General features: G+C 39.4%; 1 protein-coding gene across 1 annotated transcript in view; it reads right to left on the minus strand.

The window, feature by feature from the left end:
* The window catches only part of atp1a3a (ATPase Na+/K+ transporting subunit alpha 3a), a 36190-nt gene extending 12315 nt beyond the window's left edge, over positions 1-23875 (minus strand). Inside the window, exons 1-8 of the mRNA XM_042506466.1 lie at positions 23498-23875; positions 7195-7308; positions 5574-5633; positions 4931-5134; positions 3110-3223; positions 2171-2305; positions 1005-1122; positions 333-421 (exon numbers count right to left, since the gene is read on the minus strand). Coding sequence (XP_042362400.1) covers positions 333-421; positions 1005-1122; positions 2171-2305; positions 3110-3223; positions 4931-5134; positions 5574-5633; positions 7195-7308; positions 23498-23503 — 840 coding nt within the window. The 5' untranslated portion in view covers positions 23504-23875. The remainder of the gene's footprint in view (positions 1-332; positions 422-1004; positions 1123-2170; positions 2306-3109; positions 3224-4930; positions 5135-5573; positions 5634-7194; positions 7309-23497) is intronic.
* Positions 23876-25584: the final 1709 nt, after the last annotated feature.

Genomic DNA, 25584 nt, shown 5'->3' on the forward strand with positions numbered 1-25584 from the left:
TTGATTGAAGATTACTAGAATGCAAGAAGTTATTCTACCTATAAAACATTTTTTACTTTTTTTTTTTACATATAATTAAACAGACTGACGCAGACCAGAAAACTTCATGGATAAGCTGTGGTCTTCACATTTAGAACTATTTTATCAAGGAGCAACTGAACGATTACATAAAGATGCAAAACAGAGTCTGTTTTATGTGGCTTGTAAAAGACACAACAGACCATTGCTGTAAAAAATACTGCTTAACTAACAGTAATGTATATTTTTTTTAAATACAGTAAAATCATAATTTTACAGGAAAATTCATTACAGTGTACTGATGAATATAGTACCTTTCCAGTCTCCAGGCCTGATGTGAGAGTAGCAATGCGGCCCATCACTGTACGATCACCAGTACACACAACGATACCGCGTGCTGTTCCTGAAGAAAGAGAGGAGGGAGAGCAGGACTTTTGAAATGATTAACTTTTCGATCACTTCAAACAAGATGAAGAAAGAGGAGAGCAGAAAATATGTAGACTGTGAGTACAGATTAATTCATAGACAGAACTAAAATTGAAAGACTGAATGCAGTGTAACAAAAAGTCCACAGGAGGGCACCACACATTATTGTTTTCCTTTTCTGCCACTGTGAGGAGCTATAAATGTGAGTTTAAGGGTCTCATGGTGATATGATGAATGGAACAGGTACAGCGTCAGATGGGGTCACATTTTAAGCCCCTGGGCTCACCCTGATGGCCAGTCATGTCACCGACCGCCTTCTTAACGCCAAACACTCTGATGGTGACCTACTATGAAAGCTAATGTGTAGTGTGTTTGTTTGCAGGTCGATCTGAGCACCGAACCGGAACAATACACACACACACACACACGCACGCACATGCAGCCATATGAATGAACACGGTGGCTAACCCTAACAGTGAGTGCATAATTATAGTGCATGTGACGAAATTGATGGTGATAACGATGATGTTGGTTTTGGATAGAGCTGATGGTGACCTTACCCTCAACACAGTTGGTGGAGAAGAAGGCAATGTTGCGAGTTTCCAGGGGGTTGTCATGGGTACAGTCAGGTGACCTGGTCTGGGGCTCTGATTCACCAGTCAAGGACGAGTTGTCCACCTGGACAGAGCAGGAGAGAACCATTTGGTAAGTGGGTGAGAAAGAACAGTGTCCCAGTGTACAAGCAGTGGTGGAGAAATGATTTATCGTCAGAGGTATGTTCCACTCCACCAAGGCAGGTGGAGATATTTCCTTTTCAGCTAGCTGCAATAAACCTATATTATATATACGGTCTATGATATACACCATATCACAATCACAACTGTTTATTTATATTAGCTTGGGGGTAGAAAACCTCTGCATCAGGTACATATAATTAAACAGTTCTGAATAAACTCTGCCTTCACCGATTAGTTTCAAGCCACCCAAAAAAATGTCTCTCAGTTGAAGTGTAGCCTACGTGATATTTAGAATATTTTCACTGCTTCACCTTGCTGTAATAAAGCCCTTACCGATCTGGATTTGAAGTTGTTATATCAAAAACAGCAGATTACGTTGAGAAAAACATTTCATTTATTTTGTAATTTCACTCCACTGAACGGCTGAGTTGCTGGTTTACTGCTGCCTCCATCAGCTATTTAGGAGCAACAGTTCAAATATAGTGTACACTTAAACTGATATTTTAAGTTTTATGTCTCTCACCTGAGCCAAAATTAAAAACACCAGCCCCTCCTCAGTGCTTACATTTATCCCACCCACATTTTGAGTTGGATTAACATGTTGACATGCATTTTATAAGTCCAGTTTTAGTCCGACTAACACAATAATTCGACTTTTTCTAACATGTAAACAAACTGACTGGAAATCTGTGTGAATTTACCATGAAGACAAACAGTTTGTACCTGCAACATTTGTGGAAATTGGGACATAAAAACCAATCTGGTAAACAGAATGAATTTTGAATAACATCTTAGTATCACATTGTGAGTGTGCTGTGCTTAAACACCCAACACATCAGGTGAATTCCAAAACGCGTGAACAGAGACTCGCTGTTTGCGCTTTAGTTCATACTCATATAGACACCTGACTCAACTGCAGCCATACAGTAAACATTTGTTTTCCTTAGGCTTTGTGTAATTACAGGAGTGCATCTGTGCCTGTAACCCACCTTGCAGCCGTGGGAGGAGATGATGCGGAGGTCAGCGGGGATCCTGTCTCCTCCTTTCACCTCCACCAGGTCTCCTGCCACCACCTGCTCAGCATTGATCTGCATCTTCTCTCCCTCACGGATCACCAGGGCTTGCTGTGAGTACACAGGGAAAATGACAGTCAATATACAATGTTAAAAATAACACAAAATATCTGTAAAGAAGCTATTTAGAGAAAGGTTAGAGAACAGGTGAGACAGCACATCAGTATAAAAATTGGAGCAGTTAGAAGGTACATCACAGACTGAAAAAAAAGACAAGGCGTGAAAGCTGCGACAGCATGATACTGTGGAGTGCAGCTTCATAAAAATTTCCACTTAATAAACACCTGCATCACTCGGTAACCCAATGTGATATCCTCATTATGACCCGACTCATTATCATCATTCTTCAGTCTCTGAATGACAGAGGTTTAGTCTTTCTAGAATTACTGTGTGTATTAATGTGCACCTTCATATTTCAAGCAATTTCAACCAGAGTGCCTACAGTTATGGTTGCTACTGGACAAATTTTTTTTTGCATGAAATACTGCGATCAACCGCCACAGGAATGACGTGTTTGTTTTCATTTTTTTAACAAGGATTACTGCAGTTTTCATTTTGGAAAAAAATGTTTTGTTGCCATCTTCTAAATATGATGATTTATATCTGAATTACGTGGCTCTTTATTAGTCCATAACATTCTCCATTTTTTAGACTTAACATAGCTCTGAGAATCTAAATATAGTCTTCTCGACTTGCAAGCTTGTGCTAAAGGTTTACTTACTAAAAGTAAAATCCACCATGATGCTTAAACATGCAAAGCTACAAGTAGCAGAAAAAAAAAAAGACAATCTTTGGCAGCAATTGACACAAAACGCCCATCACAATAACCTGGTTGAAACACTGAGAGTCCAGTACCTGAGGGACCATGTTCTTAAAGGACTCCATGATCTTGGAGCTCTTAGCTTCCTGGAAGTAGGAGAAGCAGCCGGTGATGATGACGACGGCTGATAGCACGATACCGAGATACAACTGGAAAGAGAAGGAAGACACAAGATGAGACTTTTATTTTGAATTCAGAAAACAATTGGTTTAATTCACCTTTATCTAAAAATCAATCAAATAGGAGGAAACAAAGTGGAAAAAATAGACCAGAGGAGAGACACTAAGACACAGACAAAGAAAAAAATAATCAGTGAGACATTCTGATATCAAACTGGATAGTGAGAGATAAAGGAGCTATTTATGGAAGTCGAGGCTTCTGTAAATAACACAAACGCCTTTAAAGCTTTATTTAATGTTTTCATGCCGGAGCTGACAGCAGCATGTTGTTTGATTTGACTCAGCCACCTGGAGGCTGTCCATCTGTTTGCACTATACTCCATCAATGGTTTTATCACTGTGAATGTATCACAATTAGAAGGTCTAAATGCCATCTTCTGAATAATCCTCTCATTCAGTACTCCTATCTAAGTCCAGTACCCTCTGACTAGTGATGGGGATTGAAACCTGGTTCTTTTCAGAACCCCAAAAATCAATAACCTTTGAGTTTATCGATACTGCTATCAAGTCCTGTGGGTCCTATAGCATAACATCTTGAGTTGAGCCATGTCATTTAAATCAAATCACTGGTCCACATACATGAATTGTACATCAAATTAAACCTAAATGCAGTACCTTTGCTGTCTTTGGGTTTAAAAAAAACCTTCAACTCCACCAGCTGCTGCTACTGCAGCACAGCTGGCACCGTCTTCATCATGATCCACTCGCAGCGGCAGTGTAAGCACACCCAAACTTTGTAGCAAGTCCCGTCAGTTAAAAATAGTAATCCAATGTTGAAATCGAAGTTGAAATTGGCAGAATACGAGTAAGTTAGCTACATAAACAAGGTTTCATAAGGTTTCATTGTGTTCAGCACTGGCTCAGAAGCTTGAATAATACAGTTGATTGGGTGAGAAATTTGTTATCTCAGCAATATAAAATAAACAGTCACTTGTTAAGCAATTTAAGCAAAGTCAGTTCTCTTAAAAATGCAGTCGCCTCGTCTTTCCAGCTAATAATAGAAAAGTATCGATAGTGATATCGTTAAACACTTGGATTGTTAAGAAGTCTTGGTAATGGTAACAGTATCAACAAAAATGAATGATCCCCATCCTTGCCTCTGACAGAACTGTAACTTAGACTTTATATTCTGGGTGTGTGATACAGTCTCAGTAACTCATGCTGACTCATCACTGCTGTTGTTTCACCCTGAGTTCTCCCCTGTGGTCTGCATTAAGTATTTTGTCCTTTCATGCTGTGTGTGTCAGCGCCGCTTAGCCTCAGTCCTCAGCTCTACTCAGCGCTCTGACCCGACATCAAACAGTGCTGACCCATGAATGCCCCTCTCTTACCCTGCCATTACCAACGCCAGGAGTCACACGCTCCCCGTGGTGGGCCCAGAGTGGATGCTAACAGGGTGGTGTCTGTCACACTAAAGACAGATCGGCTGGCGTGATTCAGACATACGTCTGACACAACCTTTATCACTGACACAGCAACATCCCTGAGGAGTAGTGACTCAGCAAATCGCATTTTGAGTGATGTGCTGGAGGACAGGGAGCACACACACTGGCAGCTACTCACAGTTCTCTATGTGCTCACCCCCTCTGGATGTTTTTAATATCTGGCGTCTCACAGGTGGTGCACAAACAAGTGGTCAGACTGAGAATTCATCCGTCTCTACAACTCCCCACTTACGTTATCCCCGGCGGGCTCGTCCTCAGTGGCAGCCTGGATGGCGTAGGCCAAGAAGCAGAGGATGGCACCGATCCACAGCAGGATGGAGAAGCCGCCGAACAGCTGGCGACAGAACTTGACCCACTCTGGGGTGGTGGGGGGTGGAGTCAGGGCGTTGGGGCCGTCCCTGGCCAGGTACTCCGCTGCCTTAGCATTGGTCAAACCCTAAGAGGGGCGGAGGAAATGGGAAGGAAAATATGGGAGATGGATTGAAGGAAATATGGATGTGCAAATGCAAGAGGGTGTTGGAGGAGTTGGAGTTAAAGAGTGTAGAAAGAAAACTGGATTTTATATTATTTTAAATAATCTTTTTATCTTTACACCTCTTGTCTGCACTAATTTTACCTTTTATATCTTATCTATTTACTATTTTATGGTGAATTTGTATCCTTTATTAAGTTTTATATTCTATTGCTCAGTAAAGCACTTTGAATTGCCCTGTTGTATGAAATGTGCTATACAAATACAGCTGCCTTGTCCTAAAGGAGGTGTACTGACTGGGAAATCAGAGTAGATTTAATAATTGTTGCACCATCAGCACAGCGTTGAATCACAACAGAAATGTGAAGCTGAGCTGACCTCTGTTATGAAGTAAACGACTTACCTGGACGATATCAGTGTTGTATTTCCGGCAAACCTCCTCAACAGACATTTTGTGTTCCGTCTACAAAAAATTCAAATAGAAAACAAACTTGAACAACTTGTCAGTTATTGAATCAACTCAAAATAAAAATCAGGATATATTATGCATGCAATCAAAAGATACTATCGAGCAATGTAAAATGTTTCAAAGAATACGTATTTTGGGGCAAATGTGTTGGTGTGATGGCATAAAGTCTTTCCAAAAAATATGTTTTTAATGATTTGCAAAACGGGCTCTCTCAATTTAATTCAAAGCAGGAAATGAATTCAAATCACTGTTGGCGCCCTACATAGTGTCCTGCTGATCCATGGTTGACAGTGTTTACCCCTTGGCCGAATTTTATTTCATTTTTCAATATCACCAAATATTTGTTCCAGCGTTGCCCCTATATTCATTCTGCAGCAGCGCGCCGTGTCGACTCCCTGCATGAATAAAGTGTCTGTGGTTGGTTCACATGTCTGTAATAACAGCAGGACAGTTGAGTGTCTGTAATCTAAACTATTTAAGTCAATTGGACAGGTGAAGCTGAGATAACATTGTACAGATTACAGTACAAACATGCTTGGTAGTCAGCGACACACCAGCATGCTGACAGAATTTGTGTTTTTAGTTGATCAAGATCAGAGAAAATTTGGTTAAACAGATCGGTGATGCTGTTTTGCCCTCATGTTCAGCATAACGTTTGCTAAAAGTGATGTAATGTAGCCCTGGTGCGTTTTATGTGGAGGAGCATTATTAAATGCTCCTTCGCTTGTCAGCAACCAGTCATATGATAACTTTGATAACTAATATGACCGTACATGCTCCTGCCGTTCTTCATCACGCTTTTTGCGTAAGAAAAAAAATTTGATTAAAAGGGCGAACCAACTAGATTTGGAAAAGTGATACATTTTCAAGTGTTACATTTTGGAACAGACTTTCATGTGGTAGCCATTCAACAGAACAATACAGGCAACCTAGGGGGAAACACTGGGATGGAATAATAAAATTTTACAAAAAGTAATTGCGAGAAGTGTTGTAGTGTAGCACTAATGTGTTTTATTTGCAATGAGCACAGCACCGGACTCCCATTTTAAAAACAAACCTTTTAAATGCTTCATTGCTTGCCAGCAGTCATATGGCATTTTAGTTGTTTTTAAAAGATATAAGAAATAACTTGGTAATCAATATGTGTTTCTGACCCAGCTCATATTGTGTTATAACAAGGGATATCCTGAGGGTTTGGCTTCCTGCCGTGCACAGGAGAAAATCCTTTCACAACAGGATTAAATTGCCCTGGCATATTACCTCAAACAGAACCACGACTGTACGCCAGCAGCCACAGATCACCACGTCTCTGTTATCTCTTTTTCAAACAGGGAGATTAGATTACAGTTGGATCGCAGCTCTTTGGATGCTGGAGTCCAGCCAGAATACACTATCCATGAACTCTTGACTTCAAGGCTTTTGTTTATTCTGTCATTCTGTAATTGATTTTTTGGCTGCATGTTTGATATGTAATTTAAAATAGGTGAAAAGGAACACCCAAAAGTATGTGACACATTACAGTGAGGTCAAAGGAAGAAGGAAGTGGTGCACTTACTATGGGAACTTCCTTCTTGAGGTCATCCAGATCCTTGCCTCCCTTCTTCTTGGGCGACTCTTTCTCATCCTTGTCCTGCGTGGTGGCCACGCGGTAGCTGTCCGACCGTCCATACTGCAACACACAAAGACAAGATCACTGAGTTTGGTCCTTTCGTATTACTTTTTATACAGCAGACAGTCTTATCCTTATTATCAGCCCATCACAAGAAAGCAGATTCAACAATCATTATCATTACAACAAGTGGTTCTGATCAAGCAATCTGATTGGTCAACAAGACATGAAGAAGGTGCTCAAATTGTCATACTAGCACAGCTTCCTCATCACTGAAAATATTACTCAGCCAACTTACTAATGGTGTAATAACCAGCATAAACCACCACATTATCAACACTGACAAAAAGGCCATCAAGTGAGGACTGAAGCAGAACATTTTGTTAGATAATAACGTTGTGAATTTCTGAAATGATTACATCGATCTTTTTTCATTAATTTTGACTTTCGGACTTTGATGTGCTCTTGAGTTATTGGAAATATTTGGCACTTTCTGGCATCCTCCATCAGCTGTGCTTGTGACACGGATCTACTAGCTTAAAATACAGGCGACGTTTGCTGATGTAGTAGCTAAATACGCGTATGGAAAAAATATTTTTTTCAGCAGGTATCTTACTACTACTATGGTGTGTCATTACAGTTACAGCGCCAACTACTGGCCTGTCATGGAGACTACAGCCTTTTCAGTTGTTTTTGAGGATCTGTGAACACGAGATGACACATTGCTCTCACAATGTTATCATATGTTAGTGTTATTGCATTATCGCATTACGTGTCAAAACAGCACCAGAGTAATGCAAGGGTATTAAGTCAGGAGATAATCATGTCGACCCAGCCCTACCTGAAACACTATTTTTTCACTTAGGATTACCATTGATAATACCATAAATAATTTTAAGAACATTTTTGGCTGCTACTCTCATTTTCTTCCCCATTAAGACTGAGTCAAAACATCTAGATTGAGATCCAAACTTAGATGTAATCCCCTGGTGTGAGAAGGGGAACTCGACACTTCCTGATTAGATCTGGCATCATTAGTGCACATGCCTGTCTCAAGGGCTCAATTTAAACTGCAGTTTACACCAACGCCATTTAGGCTGCCGTCGTTCAGACTGCAGAGGCTGCTGCTGTGTCTGAGAGGAGGAGGACAAATAAAAGCAGCCAGGAGAGGAAAAAATGAAGGGCCAGAAGGTAGACTGACAGAAAGTGGACCCAAGACAGGAGAATAAATCTGTCAGGAACTGTAACGTGCATCATGGGATATTCACAATTGCCAGTGTCCTACATTAGTTGGAGTGGATGTGAGTGTTTGAGTCCTACATCAAAGTGTGTTTGCATGTGTTTGTATTGCCTCTGCTAAACAGTACATTTATTAAAGATACATTTGCTCGCTGGTTAATGCAGGGTTCAACAATAAGGGTTGCCCAGGACAAGTAAAATGCCACATCAGGTCAGTAAATGTAGCAACTCACTGACTGGACAAGTGGTAGTACTGTTAAAATCTTAACAATACCCATCAATAATTACTGTAAAGCACAGCTAGTCTTTTTGGGGCTGAACCCTGTATTGAAAGCAAAACCTGCAGCTTTGTTGTGATTGAATATAACTTAGTTATTCTGAGTTTCAGTGTTTCAAGATTGTCTAAATGCCAGAATCATGAACTTTCAGCCATTTCTGTCCAAATCATACAGGGAAATGTGCATTTGGACAAGTGACATATGGCAGCAGGAAAGCAACTAAACATGAATGAAGGTGAAACTGCAAAGCTTTTAGTCTATGGAAACAGACTTGCTGGGCAGCGAGACCTTTGAAAAAGTGGTCAGCTTTATAAAGGTGAAGCCACTTTGCTCAAACAAACCCATTTAGCCTCACTATGTCTTCAAGTAGTCATATTGGTGTGCAGTCCCTGCCTGCTCATATGCTCCTGGGGGATTAGTGCCTTTACTCAAATCACCCTGTTACCCAGCATGCACCATCCAGGATGAACATCCTGAGGGTTTCTAGTAAAGAATTAAAATGCCAACCAGCTGCTCGGCTCACAGCTGCAATCTCCCAGAGAAAACAGGAAAATGGCAGAATGAAAAGCAGGATGAGAACACTTTGTGTGAAAATCTGACTTAAATCTGTAAATCTGAGTGTTCATGTTGCTTTGATTTTAGTATTTGTTGCATAGGACTACATCCAACACAAACATTTTCTCCAAATTTTCTATTAAGACTGTCATGTAAAATGTGGCACTTACACTATATTCCTGTGAGATTTATTCTTTTACCTCCTAAAGGGAAATGTGGTTATATTGTGTAATATTTGGAAGAAATTGAAACCCTATGAATTACAAAATGGTTCCATCCTGTGTTGAGGTTGTAACATTACTGTAACAGAGAAAAGTTACTAAAAAGCATAAATGAGCTTTGGTCGGCTTTGCTTTGGTTTCAGGCTCCTGGTATTTGGCATGCTGTGTGTGTAATAGGATGAAATAATAATTTACAACCTGTTCCTACTATTACAAGACAAAATGTCTGCTGTGAAAAATCCTATAAAATCCCCTATTTAATTAACTTTTGTGCATACATTAAAATGGGGAAAAAAACGGGCTGGGCGTCTCAGGCATGTAGTATAAACATACACAGATACCACATGACTAAAGAAGATTAAACACTACGACTAGATAATCTCATGCTCAAGAAAAATACCGAAATTGCTCTACAACCCCCCTCCCACCAAAAAACCTCCACCAGGACAGCAAAGTGAAACAGTTGTTTCAAAAACTTGCAGGGGATTTTTTGGGGAATGAACCTTTGGAACAGACAGCTGCCTCAATAGCAACACACCCAACTTGGCGATAAAAGCTACATTTTTAAATAACTGCAGGGGCTGTGAGTTTGGTGTAAACCCTATAAATCAGTGCTGCTCGATTCCATTTCCACTAGACAACAAGAAGACTATGAGGCAAAAAGACATAAAAATAAATCAATGGTACTCAAGCATGGGAACATGCTGATCTTAACAATCATAGTTCAGCCAATAAACCACAGATGGCCACAGATGGATATTTTAAGAAGCAAAGACACACTGAGACAATTTATTACATACTAATTGGGTTTAAGAAACAGGAGGAATAAAGTGAAATATGCTTAATTAAATTAATGGATTGCTAGAGGAAATCTAACTTACTAATTTTAAGAAATGTAATAGCCTGTTTAACCTTTTAAATCTGACTTTCAGCCTAAAATCTGCTGACATTTCCCAGGAGTATTTTTATGCTGTGCAGTGAAATGTGTGACTACTTTTTTTCACATGAATGCAGTTTGACTTGATATTTGCTCATTGGGCAGATGTTCACCATCATCAAACTCTAATATAAACGTGTAAACGTCGTGTGAAAAACACATAAGGAGTCATATCGTGTAACCCTGCATGAGGGGAGAGCCGACTTATTTTAGGAAAGCTCTTATGTGGATTAGTCCACGTTGAGAGGTTTCACACTGATTTGATGGCTGTTTTATGCTTAACATCTGTTTTTCTACCACGTCTTTTTTTCCATCTCTTACATCTATGCAGCCCTCTGTGTGCATTATTGTTTTACTTTTGAATGTGTGCATGTTCAAATTGGTTGTTTTTAATGATTTATATAAGTGTCAGCATGAAATTAACCTTGTACATGTGAACGTGATTTTTTTTTGATGAATGCATTATGTAGTATAACAAAATGCTAAGCAACAATGGGGAGACTGCAATGTTTACTTGTGTACCATATTCCACCACTGAATCCATATTGGTATTTTGTTTGCATATTGTTTATTTGTGTCCACTGTCTTCATTAACTGTTGCAGTTTTTGTATACAAAATTACTATGTATATGTCTGCTTTTTAGTGTTCTCTCGTGAGTTACTTTAATTCCATCGGTGCGGCTGTGGAAATGTTTATTTTGTGCTTGACCACAAACGTGAGCATTTTGCTGGTGTCTTTTGTGTCAGTGTGTAATTCCCTGTGCATTATATGTTAATGTGTCTACGTGTGTGTATGTGTGTTTTGCCATCTGTTAGGGAAGCAGTGTTCCCCCGGCAGTCGCATCCAGCCGGCCATCAGATTACTGCTGTTTACTACACGGACAGATTAACCCACTGAACAAATAATAATCCCTCTCAATCACTCTCTCTCTCTTTTTATCCCTCCCGTCTTTTCAGACCCAGTCTCTCATTCATTCTTACTCATTCACTTATTCACAATGTTGAAACACTGGACCTTGGACCCTCTTTGGGGGGACAGGGGGCAGAAAATTCAAAGTTAAATGCATCAATCTGGTGCATTTTAAGAGCAGAACTAAGAGGTGAGATCTGTGACCTTTGTGCTCTTGTAAACAATTTAACAAGAGTAAATCATTTGATCATAAACACATTGGTTGTATAGATACTGGGGGTTGACCAATATGTTTTCTTTTGGGGCCAATTATGATACTGATTATTAGTAATCAAGGAGATCGGTAACTGATATTTGGAACCTATATACATTTACAGTAAAAATTTAAATCTTAGTGTCAGATTTAAAATAAGACAAACTCTAACACACAAGTGCCATTTTTGTTCTGACAAAACACTTCAGCTTTCTTTAATCATGGAGCCCAATGTTATACTTTAATCTCTGGTTTACCATTTAAGTGTATGACTGACTGCAGACTCAAAGTCTCACTAAAAATGACAAAGTGACGGCTGACTCATGAATGGGGCCAGTGAGGGTTGAATTTGCACTGGCAGGTCCGTGTTATATACCTCTGGTATATGATAGTGTCTATGTCGTCATTGTGCTATATTTTTTTAATTTCTTATAAAATCATCACGTCTTGCTTGGTGCCATCCCACCCCCTCTAGCTCTCCTTGCAGTTCTCGTACACATACAACTGAAGTTACTTCCGGTAACTACTATTACTAACGAAGGAAAGCTACCAGCAGAAACACTAGTTGTTTTTCAACTTCAGTGTCAGGATGTTGGAGTTCTTGTCTCTTTGCCTTTGAGTTGCATGGCAGCCCTCATGACATGATCAGATAGTGGCGCTGTGAGCAGGAAATTGAGCAAATCCAAAGAGTGGTGATTGCAGACAGAAGCAGGCAGCAGCATCAGAGCCAAAGTACCACATTTTTTCAATCTGTTTACTTTATTGGCTTACAGATTTTTTTTTAAAACTATGATTACAATTGCGCCTGATGGACTGGGAGTGTGTGACAGATGTTTTGCTAAAGCAGAGGTGCAAAACACACCAATACAAGAGTTTTATGTTATTATAAGAAGTGGAAAAATATTTTTTGTTAATTATTTAACTGTAACTTAACTGCAATAAAAATGGAGAGCAGAGAACAGCCACATTCCAGGTAATTAATGGTAAACACTGTGCAAAACTGTGTAAAATGGAAGATTCCTTTCCATTCACATCTGGCTACCTTCCTGACTCCCTCTTAATATCTTCATCTCCTCACTTAGCGTGGGCAGTTAGAAAATTTATCTCATATTAGTACCACAGAGGCAGCGTGACAAAGAATGATTAAAGGTGAAACCTTTCATGTGTTTTATCCCCCCCAATCAAATTTGGTTCCTTTAGTGTCTAAATTTAACTAAATGACTCAGGATCATCTGCTGCTATAAACAGATTTCTGTGCTGATATTCTAATATCTCCAACTACAGAGATGACAAGAAGTTGAGGAAGCTTTCCAGCGCACTGTAACTTCTTAAAAGTTCACCTCAGAGTGATACTCGACAACAATATCTGATCACTGTTCTCACTGCCACAATGTTAAACAATGAAAAACAGCCACCAAAAAGCAGATCTAGACAACCAAAACTGCTCATCAGAACATACATATGACCATCTCCACCTACAGCCTGTCAGAGCAGAGCATCTATACATGAAAAAAAATGCCTCTGCAGTTTGACATCAAATTCACAAATCGTGCAGATGTGTGGTACTTCTATGGCTGTGCTGGTCTTCGTTCTCAGTTTGTGCCAATATTTTCTGCTCCTTGAGGTTATATACTTGGCTTTTCCAGCCTCGTCATTATCACAGGCCCACAGGGGACACGTCACATTCACACATAAATATTTGACCACTTTATGAAAAAAACATGTGGCTGAATGACGAACATGAACTCATAATTATCAAGAGCAATATATTCCCCCAACAATTTTCCTTTTTACAGATATGATATGACTTTCAAAGGTCATTACTGAACCAAACAAGCGCAAGAATATTGTCTAAATTTTAGGATGCTACACCATCCTTTTGGGAGGGGCTGTAGCGTCACATCCCAGCATTGTGTTTCATGATACTTTAACTTTCCTATGTGTGCACCAAACAGCTAACACCTAGCTCAATTTCAGGGGATTTAAGCTTTTATTTTTTTATTTCGACAATTTGGCCTGTATTAACACATTAGTTGAGTGTAACAACTGGTGGATTTAATCAATTTAGTTTTAAAGTTCCAAATTATCATTTTATGGTTGATTGTTTAGCGGTTGGTGTAAAAATAAGCCCTTAGATGCTCGTGGTAGCCAAGACCTGTTGCCATAGCAATATTAAACATCTGGGTCAGGACTGAGAGGTTAGGCCTGAGAGGAGAGGGCAGGATTTTTTTTAATTTGTAACTTATACACTTTAATTTAGTGTAATCTTTGAATTAATTTTATGTTTCTGTAGATATACTACTAATAAGAATACTTGAATACATATATATATTAAAATTTGTTAATACTTTATTTTATAATAATAATAAAATAATTTTATTTTATTTATTTATTTTTTTTTTTACAACACTGTGATTTTTATATGCTTGCAGTGTTATTGATTTGAGGCTGACGAGTTGGCCGTTCAAGGCAGAAAGGCAACTGAGGGACATGATGATTTTTTTTGCAATACATTTTTTAATGCATTTAAAATGTCTACCCTAAATCCTAAAAAGTTTTATTTACAAATATTAATAAAACTGACTTGACACATAGAATATTGTCCTGTGTTTATCACTTCCTTTTCTCAAGTGCATACTGCCTGTTCTCAGTCTGGTTACAGGCTGTAATACCTGAAGAGGTCTCAGCAGCGTCCAGATGTTCAGTGCTGAGCTACAGGACAGATTGTAATGCTGAACATTTGTAGGCTGCTCTATCTGCTGGTATTCTGTATCCAACTCAGCCTGCGGCGCAGAGCACCACAGGTCTGAGGAAAGGCTGGATAAGCCATTTTTTAATCTGCTGAAATCACTGGTCAAATCTCAGTCTTCAAACTGGGACATTTTGATCTGTGCATCTTCGTTTGAATGTGAATAAATAAACGAAGCGTATCAAAATTAACCACAAATAATTCATAAATCTGACATTAATGAAAAGGTTTGGATCAGAGTAAGATTTGTCAAGCATTATAGTGATCATATCAGCTGGAGAAGTGCCTTAAAATGAGATGTAATTAGAAAAGGGGCATCAATTATGAAGATCAGCATCTCTAAGATAGATAGATTTCCTAATTAATTTCTATAATTTTAATTTAGTTTACTATGTTTATCAGTCATTTTACATGAGAGAGGCAGATTGCTGAATTGCTGCCCATTTGCAGAGCTGGTATCTGCCCATATGATTATTTACAATCACGCAAATGTGAACCATGATAGCGGCTCCATACTATAAAATCTGGGTAAAATATCTACCAGCTGGCACTGAATCATCCAGTATGTAGCCATGTTCAGCCTATCTTTCTCAACTAAATGTAATGATGTTCTAGTGACCAAATGTCACAATTGTAACTCATATTTTTTGAATGAAAGATCTTGCCAGTGTACAGTATATCGCCTCCAGTGGAGTTTAGTAGCTCTGGTGGTGCCACAGTGGATCATTGTAACCACACACGCACAAAGAAATGGATTATCACACAGATCAGTGGACTGACCGACCTAGAAAATACTGATGGACTGACAACCCCCCCCCCCCCCCACACACACACACACACACAAACCGTTAGAGGGGTCCTCCATCATCTACCCCTCCCTCCACCCTCCCACTTTGTTTACATTCTCCTCCCTCCGGGCTGCCCATCTGTTTCTCTGCTCTCCTCTGCTCTGATCTACTCATCTGTACTGAGGTTTAATCAGGAGTCTGAACCATGACGTTGTGTTTTAACTCAGTACATGTGTTTCTAGAGACAAATGCGGATATAATCTACAGTAAGATAAGCCATCAGTTTGATTTGTTTTTTGATTTGATAAAATATTTGAACAGTTTGAGGCTTGGATGGCTGTCAGAGTACATTTAGAAAAAAAAAACACCACATTTTTTGTGCTGTTTCCCACCATTTAGCAGTGTGTCACCTCACTGTGGTCCAGCATGTCTGAGAATGTAATAGAAAATGGCAGTTGTTGACAGACTGACGGCATCTACTTCCAATGGGTTTGATAGATGGGGGAAGTAAGGTTTCCTAGCAACATCCAATCCGGTGGGCCCATCTAAATAATTGAAACCAACTGTGGGGGAGGGAGAAGCATTGGATTTTTTTTAATGATGTACTTAATGTGAAGGTGTGTTACGTAATAGTGCTCTAATGTTCGTACAGAGCAACTGATCAGTGTGTTCTCTCTCCTCCTCTCTGTCACTTCTGCTGCAGAAAGCACAGAAAACTATGAGTATCCTTCACACCTGGCATAAAGGAAGTGATGTCAAAGTGACCTCACAGTGCATTCCAGGAAATACACTAAACATCGAACCGAATCCGTGGCATTGGAAAAACCTAATGAGTGAATTGCAGTGGTATGGATTAAAACTATTCTACACAAACTTACTCACAGATGGAAACTATTAAGGGACAGGAGATTGAGAGTCAGTATTGATTAATTATTGACAAACTGAAACAATTATGCAACAGAGTCTATGGCCACGAGAGCATGTATGGTGTAACTACATTACAAATGTAATAATGAACTACACAGCAGTGCCCTCCAACTACAGTGACTGCTTTAGAGAAAACCAGTACTGAGTCCTAAAAACTGGAAATGAGTTAGCATTTTAGCACGAACGGTTTCCTCGGCTCAGAGACAATGGGTTTTGGTTAGAGATCTTAAATAAGGTCTGTGGTTAACAAAATTTTTGGTTTTCAGACATAAAGTTTGTCAATAAATACCCAACTAACAAACTCTAAAGCTTGTATGTGTCATCACATCAAGACATGCTGAACTCAGCTTTACAGCCACACCACTGTATGTTTTTATAGAATAGCTAACAATAAGAATAGCTTTTTAGTCCCTAAAGTGGTGTTTTATTTGTGACAATTGGGGCTGCAGCAATCTACCTGCTTTAATGTATATTGTGATATGAAACGTTGATGATTGTCCTACCATGTACATTTGCTTATCTATGATATTTAAAAAAAACTAACAAAAAAAAACCCCACCACTGGATAGAGAATCTCACCTTTATTTGAGTTATTTTTCAAAAAGGCGACTCTTTACACATACTTCAATTGAAAAAATGGTTTCAAGTCTTGTGGGCCGTTTACATAGCAACGGTTTTGTATGAAACGTTAGACTTTTGTTACGATTTGACAACAGAAGTTTTGTGCATCACATATCATGCATTCACATGACAACAGTGTTTTGGGATCCTGAAAACGCAAACTTTTGAAACTGGGTTCGAGAGTGTAACCTTTTGAAAAAGCAAAACGCTAATTTCCTGGTTAGTCCACAGAAAAATGTCATTCCTATAATATCTAACTAGTTTAGTATGCCATTATTCTAGTCGCTATAACTCCGCTTTAATCTATGAATATCAGCCAAATCTCATAAACAAATGGCAGTAAGATTACTGTGCATGCACCAGCATTGTGCCTGCATGCATTCATTTAAATGTTATTTTAATGCATCCTTATGTGATGCACTTTGAACTGAGTTAGTGCTTGAAAATTGCTTGAAAATTCTCTGAAGCTGCATATGCATTACCATCAGAGTGCTGAGGGCACCATCAACTTAAACCCCCAGTGATTGTTTTTTTTTTTTTATTTCTTACTAAAATCCTGTGCACAGTAAAACACAAGCAGATTATTATGTACAGAGATGCCTGAAGTGCAACACAATGTGTGTTGTTGAGTCTTGAGTGTTTTAAAGGTGAACTATACAGATTTTTTCTAAAAAAACAAAAGCAACTCAACAGATTACCATTGTTGGGGTAAAACACTGTGCTCATCACTGTCCAATCACAGTGGAGAAGGGACAAATACCACAAAGACAAACCACATCTTACATGTGCAGGTGCTAAACAACAACAATGGAGGAGAAATATGTTCATATACTGTATATAGATCAATATATGTTTCCTCCCATGAAACCACATAGTCTCTCTCCCCTGCATGCTTCAACCTTCCCTTTTTCCAAAGCAAATACTCTACCTTGTGCCAACGTGTTTACTTTAGCAGATACTCTGTATCAAAGCAACCAGAAGAAACGCTGTACCTCCAAAGTGCTCTCAAACGCTCCCAGCTGGGCGTTTCCTGTAGAGCGCCTGGCATTATAAGCTGGTGAAAAACACACTTTGTTAGACACGGTGTAGTTTGAATGTTGTGTTTAAAAACACTAAAATATTATTCCTGCAGAGTATAGTCTTCCTCTAATCAGCACCAAAAGTCATTTTATGTGATTTAATATTTGTTGCAATGGATAGTCTCGGTTCGGTTAAGCCTGCAGCTCAACCGTTTCAAGAGTGAGATTACATTTAAAATTCAGCATCTGTCTTTTATAAGCTTTTATAATCAACCTACGAAATAACCGTTAAGAATAAAGACTCATTATTAGCAACCACACATTGAATGTGGATTATGCACTGAAAAAAGTAAAAACTGGCTCAACCAAACACTGGTGATCATTAATTTGCACAACGTAAACCCACAAACCAATGAACCAACAACTGGTTTCACTAATGGAACAACTTAATGCAGCATAATGCAAATCGGCAATGTTGGTTTTCTGGGAATGGCCGCTGCAGTTTAACATGTTCTTCACTGGTTAGTGTACTGGATGCTAAGATATGACTCTATTGCTGGCTTCCTATAATTTTAAAAATGATAGCTGCTTAACCACTCAAGGTGGATTATGAAGTTATTCATAAGCATAATTTACAGTATTATGTTTTTAAATCTGAGATGTATTTCTAGCGCATAAAGGATAGTCACACATACTGGTGCATGATTCTGTACACAGATTTTAGTGAGCTACAGAAAAGACAGATATTATCAAGACAAACAAAAAAAAAAAACTTTATATAAAAAGCCACTGTGAAAAGCATCAGTTTCATCATGTATGGATTACACACCATTAATGAAAGCAGCCAAAGGAGAGCTGCCTGACTGACACACACACACACACACACACACACACACACACACACACACACACACACACACACACACACACACACACACACACACACACACACACACACACACACACACACACACACACACACTACACACCATCTATCCTCCACAGCGATTGGCTCTCTTCCTAATGCTTCCACACCAAATGCATTGTGGGATACCAGCAGATGCATTCATCCTTGTAGATCTTTTTTTTCTCTTTCTGTATCAAAGTGTTCGGCTTTTCATATTTCTCCCAAAGCTCCGTTGCTCCTTCCTGTGTGTCATCACTGCACATGAGCAACATCCCAGCATCTCTCTGTGGCATTCTCCAGTCCTCCATCTTTCCCAGTATTCACCCTTCTCAAGGTGACTCACCACAAAGGCATCACTTCCTACCTCTCTCCCTCTCTTTCTCTACCTCCATCATTCAGTGTCAATCACTTAAAAAAGGATTTCACACGTATAAAGAAGGCCTTCACATAAAAGTAGGTAGTCTATGCAGTAGAAATACTTAAATACCTTCGAAATCGGTCCTGAAACTGAGGAAAAGGACGCTTTTGCTCAAGAGGTAGAAAACTACCAGAATGCTATGCACACGTGCCTTACGTAATGAGAAACGGTCCATGTGAAACAATTGTGGCCGGCCAAATAATAATAATAATAATGAAATAACGCAAAAAAAATAAATAAAGGCGGTTAAATGGGAAGATAAGACAAGCTAAATCATGTTTCTGAAAACATTTGAGGGAAGAAATATGCACCGCAGTCACAGAATTTTGGTTTATATTTAATCTGCACTGCTTAGTTTCACGGTTTCATTTGTTTTTCGACCACTGTTTTTATCACGTAGCAAGTAGTGTGGCCCACTTCCTGTTCACAAATTCTCTGCAAAATGGGGCATTAAAACACATTTCTGAGAACATTTTAGGTGAGAAATAAGCAGCGCAGAAACATAATATTGATTTATATTCGATCAGCACTGCCTAGTTTTATCATATGATCAAATTTCTGTTCAATTTTGAGAGACGGAGAAAGGGGCAGGTGTGTCTCTTGATCTGCTGTATAATCTTTTTGTAAATGCTGGCAACAGGTAAAACAAAACCGCTTAGATGGAGGAAAGTCTCCCACAGTTCATCTACACATACTAACCATGTTGTTTTGATACACAGCTTGTTGAAAATGGGCAAAATATCCCTTTAATCTTGTTCATTTTTAATCTTAACAGGACATCCCCGTGAGGCCTGCTCTACAGCTGCTGACCTTTGTTTCATCTCTGCCATCCATTCTTTCACCCACCAACCCGACAATCGCTGCCTCCTGCAGCCACAGCTCCTGTTCATTGATTGGCACGGATCAAATGGCACCAGTTGCCTTGTCAACTGAAGCTCTCTGTGGTCTCTCCCGCCCCCACAACCGCCCATTTCATTCGAACACCCTCTCACTCCACCTTTCCTGAAGGCAAATCACATCCTGAACATGGGAGTTTCCACTCTCCCCACCATGCACACACACATACATACACGCACACACACACACACACACCCTACCCTCCTCTCTTTGACACAGCAGTCAGAGTTGTGTGTGGTTTTCCCCTTTGGCAGTCAAGTGGACAGGATAACAAACCGTGACAGAGCGGCACCATTTCCACAACTCGGCCTGATTGCTCTCTCATCCCATCCCCAAACCCGGATGTAGAGCAAAGTAGAAACCACTGCCTATCATACACTGTATAATCTGACAAGCTGATTTTACTTAACAAAAATCTAAGAAACCCATTGCCTCCGTCACACAGATGCTAAGTATCAATTTTTAAAAATATAGAAATTATTAAAAGAAAAAGTAAAAATTAAACATTTGGTAGCCTACTAGAACAATATAGTCATTTTTTTCAGGCCACTAGATACAATTTGCTGCAGGATTTTGAAGTGAAGACGAACATTAAACTGAAAATGTTATTAGATAATACAGATGTTGACAGATGTTTTTCCTTTGGGGACACAATGTGTAGTTACAAAAATGTAATAAATCACAACATATTGCAATAGATTTTATCTTAATACTCAGCATATCTCAATAATGCTGTATCGTGACTTAAATATCGTGATAATATCATATCCTAAGACCTCTGGCTATTCCCACCTCTAATGTTTACTTTCTGTCTGACTGAAAAGTTTAATTTAAATTTAGTCATATTTGTTTACTTTGGTGAATTTGTTGCAACTCAAAGATGACAAGTTTAAGTATACCAACTTTTAGCAGCTTAAGTGAACCAAGTTTACTGTTCTGCTGGTTGCAAACAAGTCTGGAACATTTGTATTCTTATACATGTTAAGAATATTGACTGAAGATCTCCTAACTTCATCTTTGGCAAAAATCCTGTCATAATCAAGCTAAGACAGACTAACTTTCAACAGTCATTTCAACAGCCATTTTTAAGTTGCAACAACCCCATAAAATGAAGTAGCTAGCTAGTAGGAGCAACTTCTGAGTCACAACAAACATAATTAATGCAAAATTGAGTAATAAAACTTCCACACATATATTTTAATTTATGGGGCACACCCATAATTTCCATTTATGGGTGCGCCAAGAAAAATCAGGTGATGGCACATTTTTTGTTTTCTATTATCATAACAAACAGAAAACGCACAACAGGTTGGTATTTGTTTACCAATTTCTAAATGTTTGGGAAACAGTTGGTTTGCTGGTTTTAGTTTTCTTATTTCTGAACGAAAATCTGTTGGCTGATAAGAACACGGACGAGGAGACGTTGTGCTGCTTGGCGCCGCTGACAGTTTACAGAGCAGTAAGTCGCAAAAAGAGTCTGAAAAGCCTGGAGCTGTTCATAAAACATTCAGGATTTCCAGACCACTGATTACACACTACTGAGGTTGCTCCTGGCTGGTAGTATATTCACTTTCAGCCACGTTTGTTGTTGCTGTGTGTATTGTACTGATGATGAAATATCAACAATTTGAAATATTGCCATTATCATGATAGGATTTTTTCCTATCATATAAAAAATTACATCGGTATTATCATGTATGTGATATGGCACACCCCTAGTTGTAATACCTCACTGCTGAGTAGAAATGTTGGATTATGCTCTATAAAAACACTTCAGGGATAAAACAGTGATTTTTCCCAGTAGGAATGACATCATGGAATCTAAATTTAGAGGCTAGAACAGGATGTCCTTCATGACCTGACAGATCAGTGTTTTGAGGCTGCAGGGGTAAAATGAGATGGTGGAGGTGTTGGCCGTGTCTACCCTTGTGGAGAGCACCTTCCTTTGGGACCCATCCATCGGCATTTCTAGGAGTGGGAGGGTGAGGGGGGTTTGACCAACACTGAGGAACCATTTTGACGCACTTGTCTGTGCCCATTTGGTACCCAGACCTAAGCTGCCTCTACATCCTCACCAAGCCCAGCAGTGACAGCAACACGACGCACCCTCGCATTATGTAATGTTTGAATGAAAATGCACCAAATAGTTGGAAGAAAACAAAAATGAGGAGAAAGAAAATCAAAGCATTCATGGTTTTGATTTTCCAGCCTCCAGCCACTTTATTATTTCACAATAATAATACAAATTCAAGCCTTTCTATTTGCTCTCATTTGTGAGGAATAACTGGCATTACACATGCGTGTGGTGATTTGAGTTACTGCAGTCAGACTTGAAGGAATGACATGATATTCCGCAGTCGGTGCTGCGGTTTTCACCATCAGTGGGTCCCATATTCCCGTGCGTAATTGCGCATTTTCACCTGCTTGTTCTTCACAAACGATTTCATTTCTGGCCGGACTCGCCCGTGACATTATGCAGTCTGACTAATCGTGTATTTAGGTGCTGTGAATTCCCTCAATCATCTGCAGCGGGTCCAGCTCCTGGATGCCAGATGTTCAGTTGGTGTAATCCTCTTTTTTTTTTGGAACCGGTGAATTAAACAGCACATCTTTCAGCCACTGCACAACCGATGCTTGTTATGAACGTATTAATCCCTATTTTCTAGTTAAAATATCTGGTTCACACACAGGGCCCGTTCAATGATTTGGTCAGGTTGCGCGTTACATTACTTTCACGTTACAGCTGCAAAATCGCCAGAAGACGTCTCTGACAGCTTAAAAATCAATAAAACATATGTGTTTGATCATGATGTTAAACTATGAGGATGTCAAGTGTTCATTTTATCCTATTAGCTGTTAAAATGGAAATTATGATCGTACCTGTGCCTTATGAGAGTACACTACGCTGCTTCTCATCCACTGAGTCAGACTTTGCAGGTGAGTAATGGCTATTTTAGTTGATTAAATTCATTGTTATGGTGTTACAGATATAGTGAAAAATTTTCAATTTGGTTTAGAGCTGTTGAAAGACGAGTAAAACTGAGGATCGTTAATGTAACGCGTAACCACCCTGCACCGGTTCTGTCGAACCGACTGGACCTGGATGCGAAGGACTGGCACACTAATCTGGCGCATATTACCCTAAAAATAGTCTGTTTTCAAGCAATAAACACCCCCTCCATCACCTGCAAATCTCAGACGTTATCATAAACTGCAACGCATTGATTTAGTGATAACTGACGCCAGCAGCAGACACCTTGAAAGCAGCAAGACCCGTTTTACAGAAAAATAATTGCGTTTTAAGCTCTTCAACACATAATTTTAACAGTAAAATAAGCTAAAATAAATTATAACGTTACATATCAAGTGTTCAATGTCATTCAAACATCATGCATGTGCCTCCACACACGTTAACCCTTTCTTTAACCGTTTAAACACCCTAACTGTAACGTTACAGGCAAACTTCACACACAATCGACATTTTAACTGCGTAATAAAGTAAAAATCAGGAGAAATGAAGCTCTTCTTACCCCCATTTCGGCGTAGTCAGTCGGGTCTCCTCAGAAGATGAATCGCTTTTGGGCTTGATTCAACCAGAATAGCTTTAAGGCGGGGAGACAGGGCAGGAAACAGCCGTCTGATGGCGAGAAGAGAGAAAAAATGTCTCCCTTCAGCTGACAGCTAACGTTATTGCTCCACTGACACAAATTAATTAACTAGCCAACATAATATCCTAAAATGTCTTTTTTTTAGGGGGAACGGGCGTATGATAACTTGGCGAGGCAAAGTTTCCTCGCACACCTCGGCGAAGCTGCACCCAGTTCAGGTGAAAGTCAAACTGGTTTGTATTTTTTGGTTTTAAAGCGTTAAAAAGACGCGCAGCCGTTGGTGACACCGCACGAGCCTCCTGCGCGGTGATGCCGGTGGAAAGTAGATCCGGACGGCAGCAGGCTTCTTCTTCGGATGCTGTGTCCCTCCGCGGCTGTGCTCAGGCTGCCGGAGCACTCAGGGTTCCCTGGCTGTCACTCCGCGGAAGCAATCGACGAGGTAGTTGTTCACATTAGACTGAATATATTGATCAAATAAGCGTATATCCTCCTCATCTCAGCTTTAAGGCGAAAAATACTATTTGGAAACAAGATAAAGTGTGAGGAGAATGGCTGATTAATGTGAATATTAAGTTGAATTTATGATCTAAAAGGCAATAAAAAAAATACAAAAATAATTCAATTTGTACTCCAATGCATTATTATGGACAGATTCTTTTCTTAGAAAACATAACAAAAAACAAAAACTGTTAGGTCTTTACTCATAATCACCTATATAACTTTGAAGGGGACCTTCTACACTTTTCAGGACCCAATCCTCCAGGAGGGTCTGGGAGGTCTGCCAGGAGAATTGTTTAGAAATTTAACTGCTAAACCGACCATTTTTATGACAAATTACCACCTAGTAAAGGATGAAGTATTCAGATCTTTCATGTCAGTCAAAGTAGTAATGCAAAATTTACTCTTTTACAAGAAATCCTCCTTTCAACTTTTTACAAAAGTATTGTCATCAAAATATGACACCATGTCTGAGCATTATTGAGACTCTTGAAAGATTGATTTAAGACATCATTTAATGCCAATTAAGACCTTATTATTTGTATTAATGGATTCAACAACATTTTAGGATCTGTGGGAACCCTGCTATTATATAAGAATTGTTGCCATCATAACTATTCAATCAGATGACATAAATCTTCCTCTTCCTGTTTTTTGTTAAGCTGTCAGCAGCTGTTCAGAATGCAGTTTTTCTGTTGCTATGAAAAGACTGAAGCATGAATCAAGTGCACATCTGCATCATCAATGGCGTCAGGGGAATAGACTGGCGCATTCAGACTATTCTCCAAACACAGGATATAGGCTGCATCATTATGGAAATATATGTCAAACAGATGTGAGCAGAAGTGCAGAGCACAAATCACGGGATTGTTTAAAGATCATGCTGGTGATTACGAGCTGAAAAGAGAGGCGAGCAGGGCTGCAGAGGAGATTAGAGGACAATGAAATAATCAAAAAACATGGAAAAAATAAGGAATAGAAAGAGTGAATTTAAAGACAAGAAATAAGGCCTAAGCTCCTTCTTTTACTGGCATTACACGGGAATAAAGACGGTTTACGCAGCGCTAATGCAGGGAATGAAAACTGTGGCCAAGACACACAGCGAAAGCAGCATAAACAGAAATCACATGGAAACAATGTGATGTTCATGGTCGGTCAGAGCAAAGCTGCAGCTTCACTTGCTTTATTTCTGTATGCACCACCTGCTGTGGAAGATTAGACAATTATACTGCTGTTTTTAGAGCCTTCAAATGGAGCAGGAGGCTATGAATGTTGTGCAGCTGCCATATCACAAGCATCCATCCATCCTGTGATTCAGCCACCAACAGCGATCAAATGAACGAAAGGGGAAGACGATACCACATAACAAACGAGCAAATAAGACAGTGATCAAGTGTGCAAATAACTGCATGTGTTGCTATGCAAATGTTTGTCTGTGTTACTCTGTGCCGGCTCGTCTGGGCGAGTGCATGACTGTGCCTGAGCTCAGAGGCAGCCACCGTGTTCAGATG

Source organism: Plectropomus leopardus, chromosome 18 (genome assembly GCF_008729295.1).
Source record: "Plectropomus leopardus isolate mb chromosome 18, YSFRI_Pleo_2.0, whole genome shotgun sequence".
Taxonomy (NCBI): domain Eukaryota; kingdom Metazoa; phylum Chordata; class Actinopteri; order Perciformes; family Serranidae; genus Plectropomus; species Plectropomus leopardus.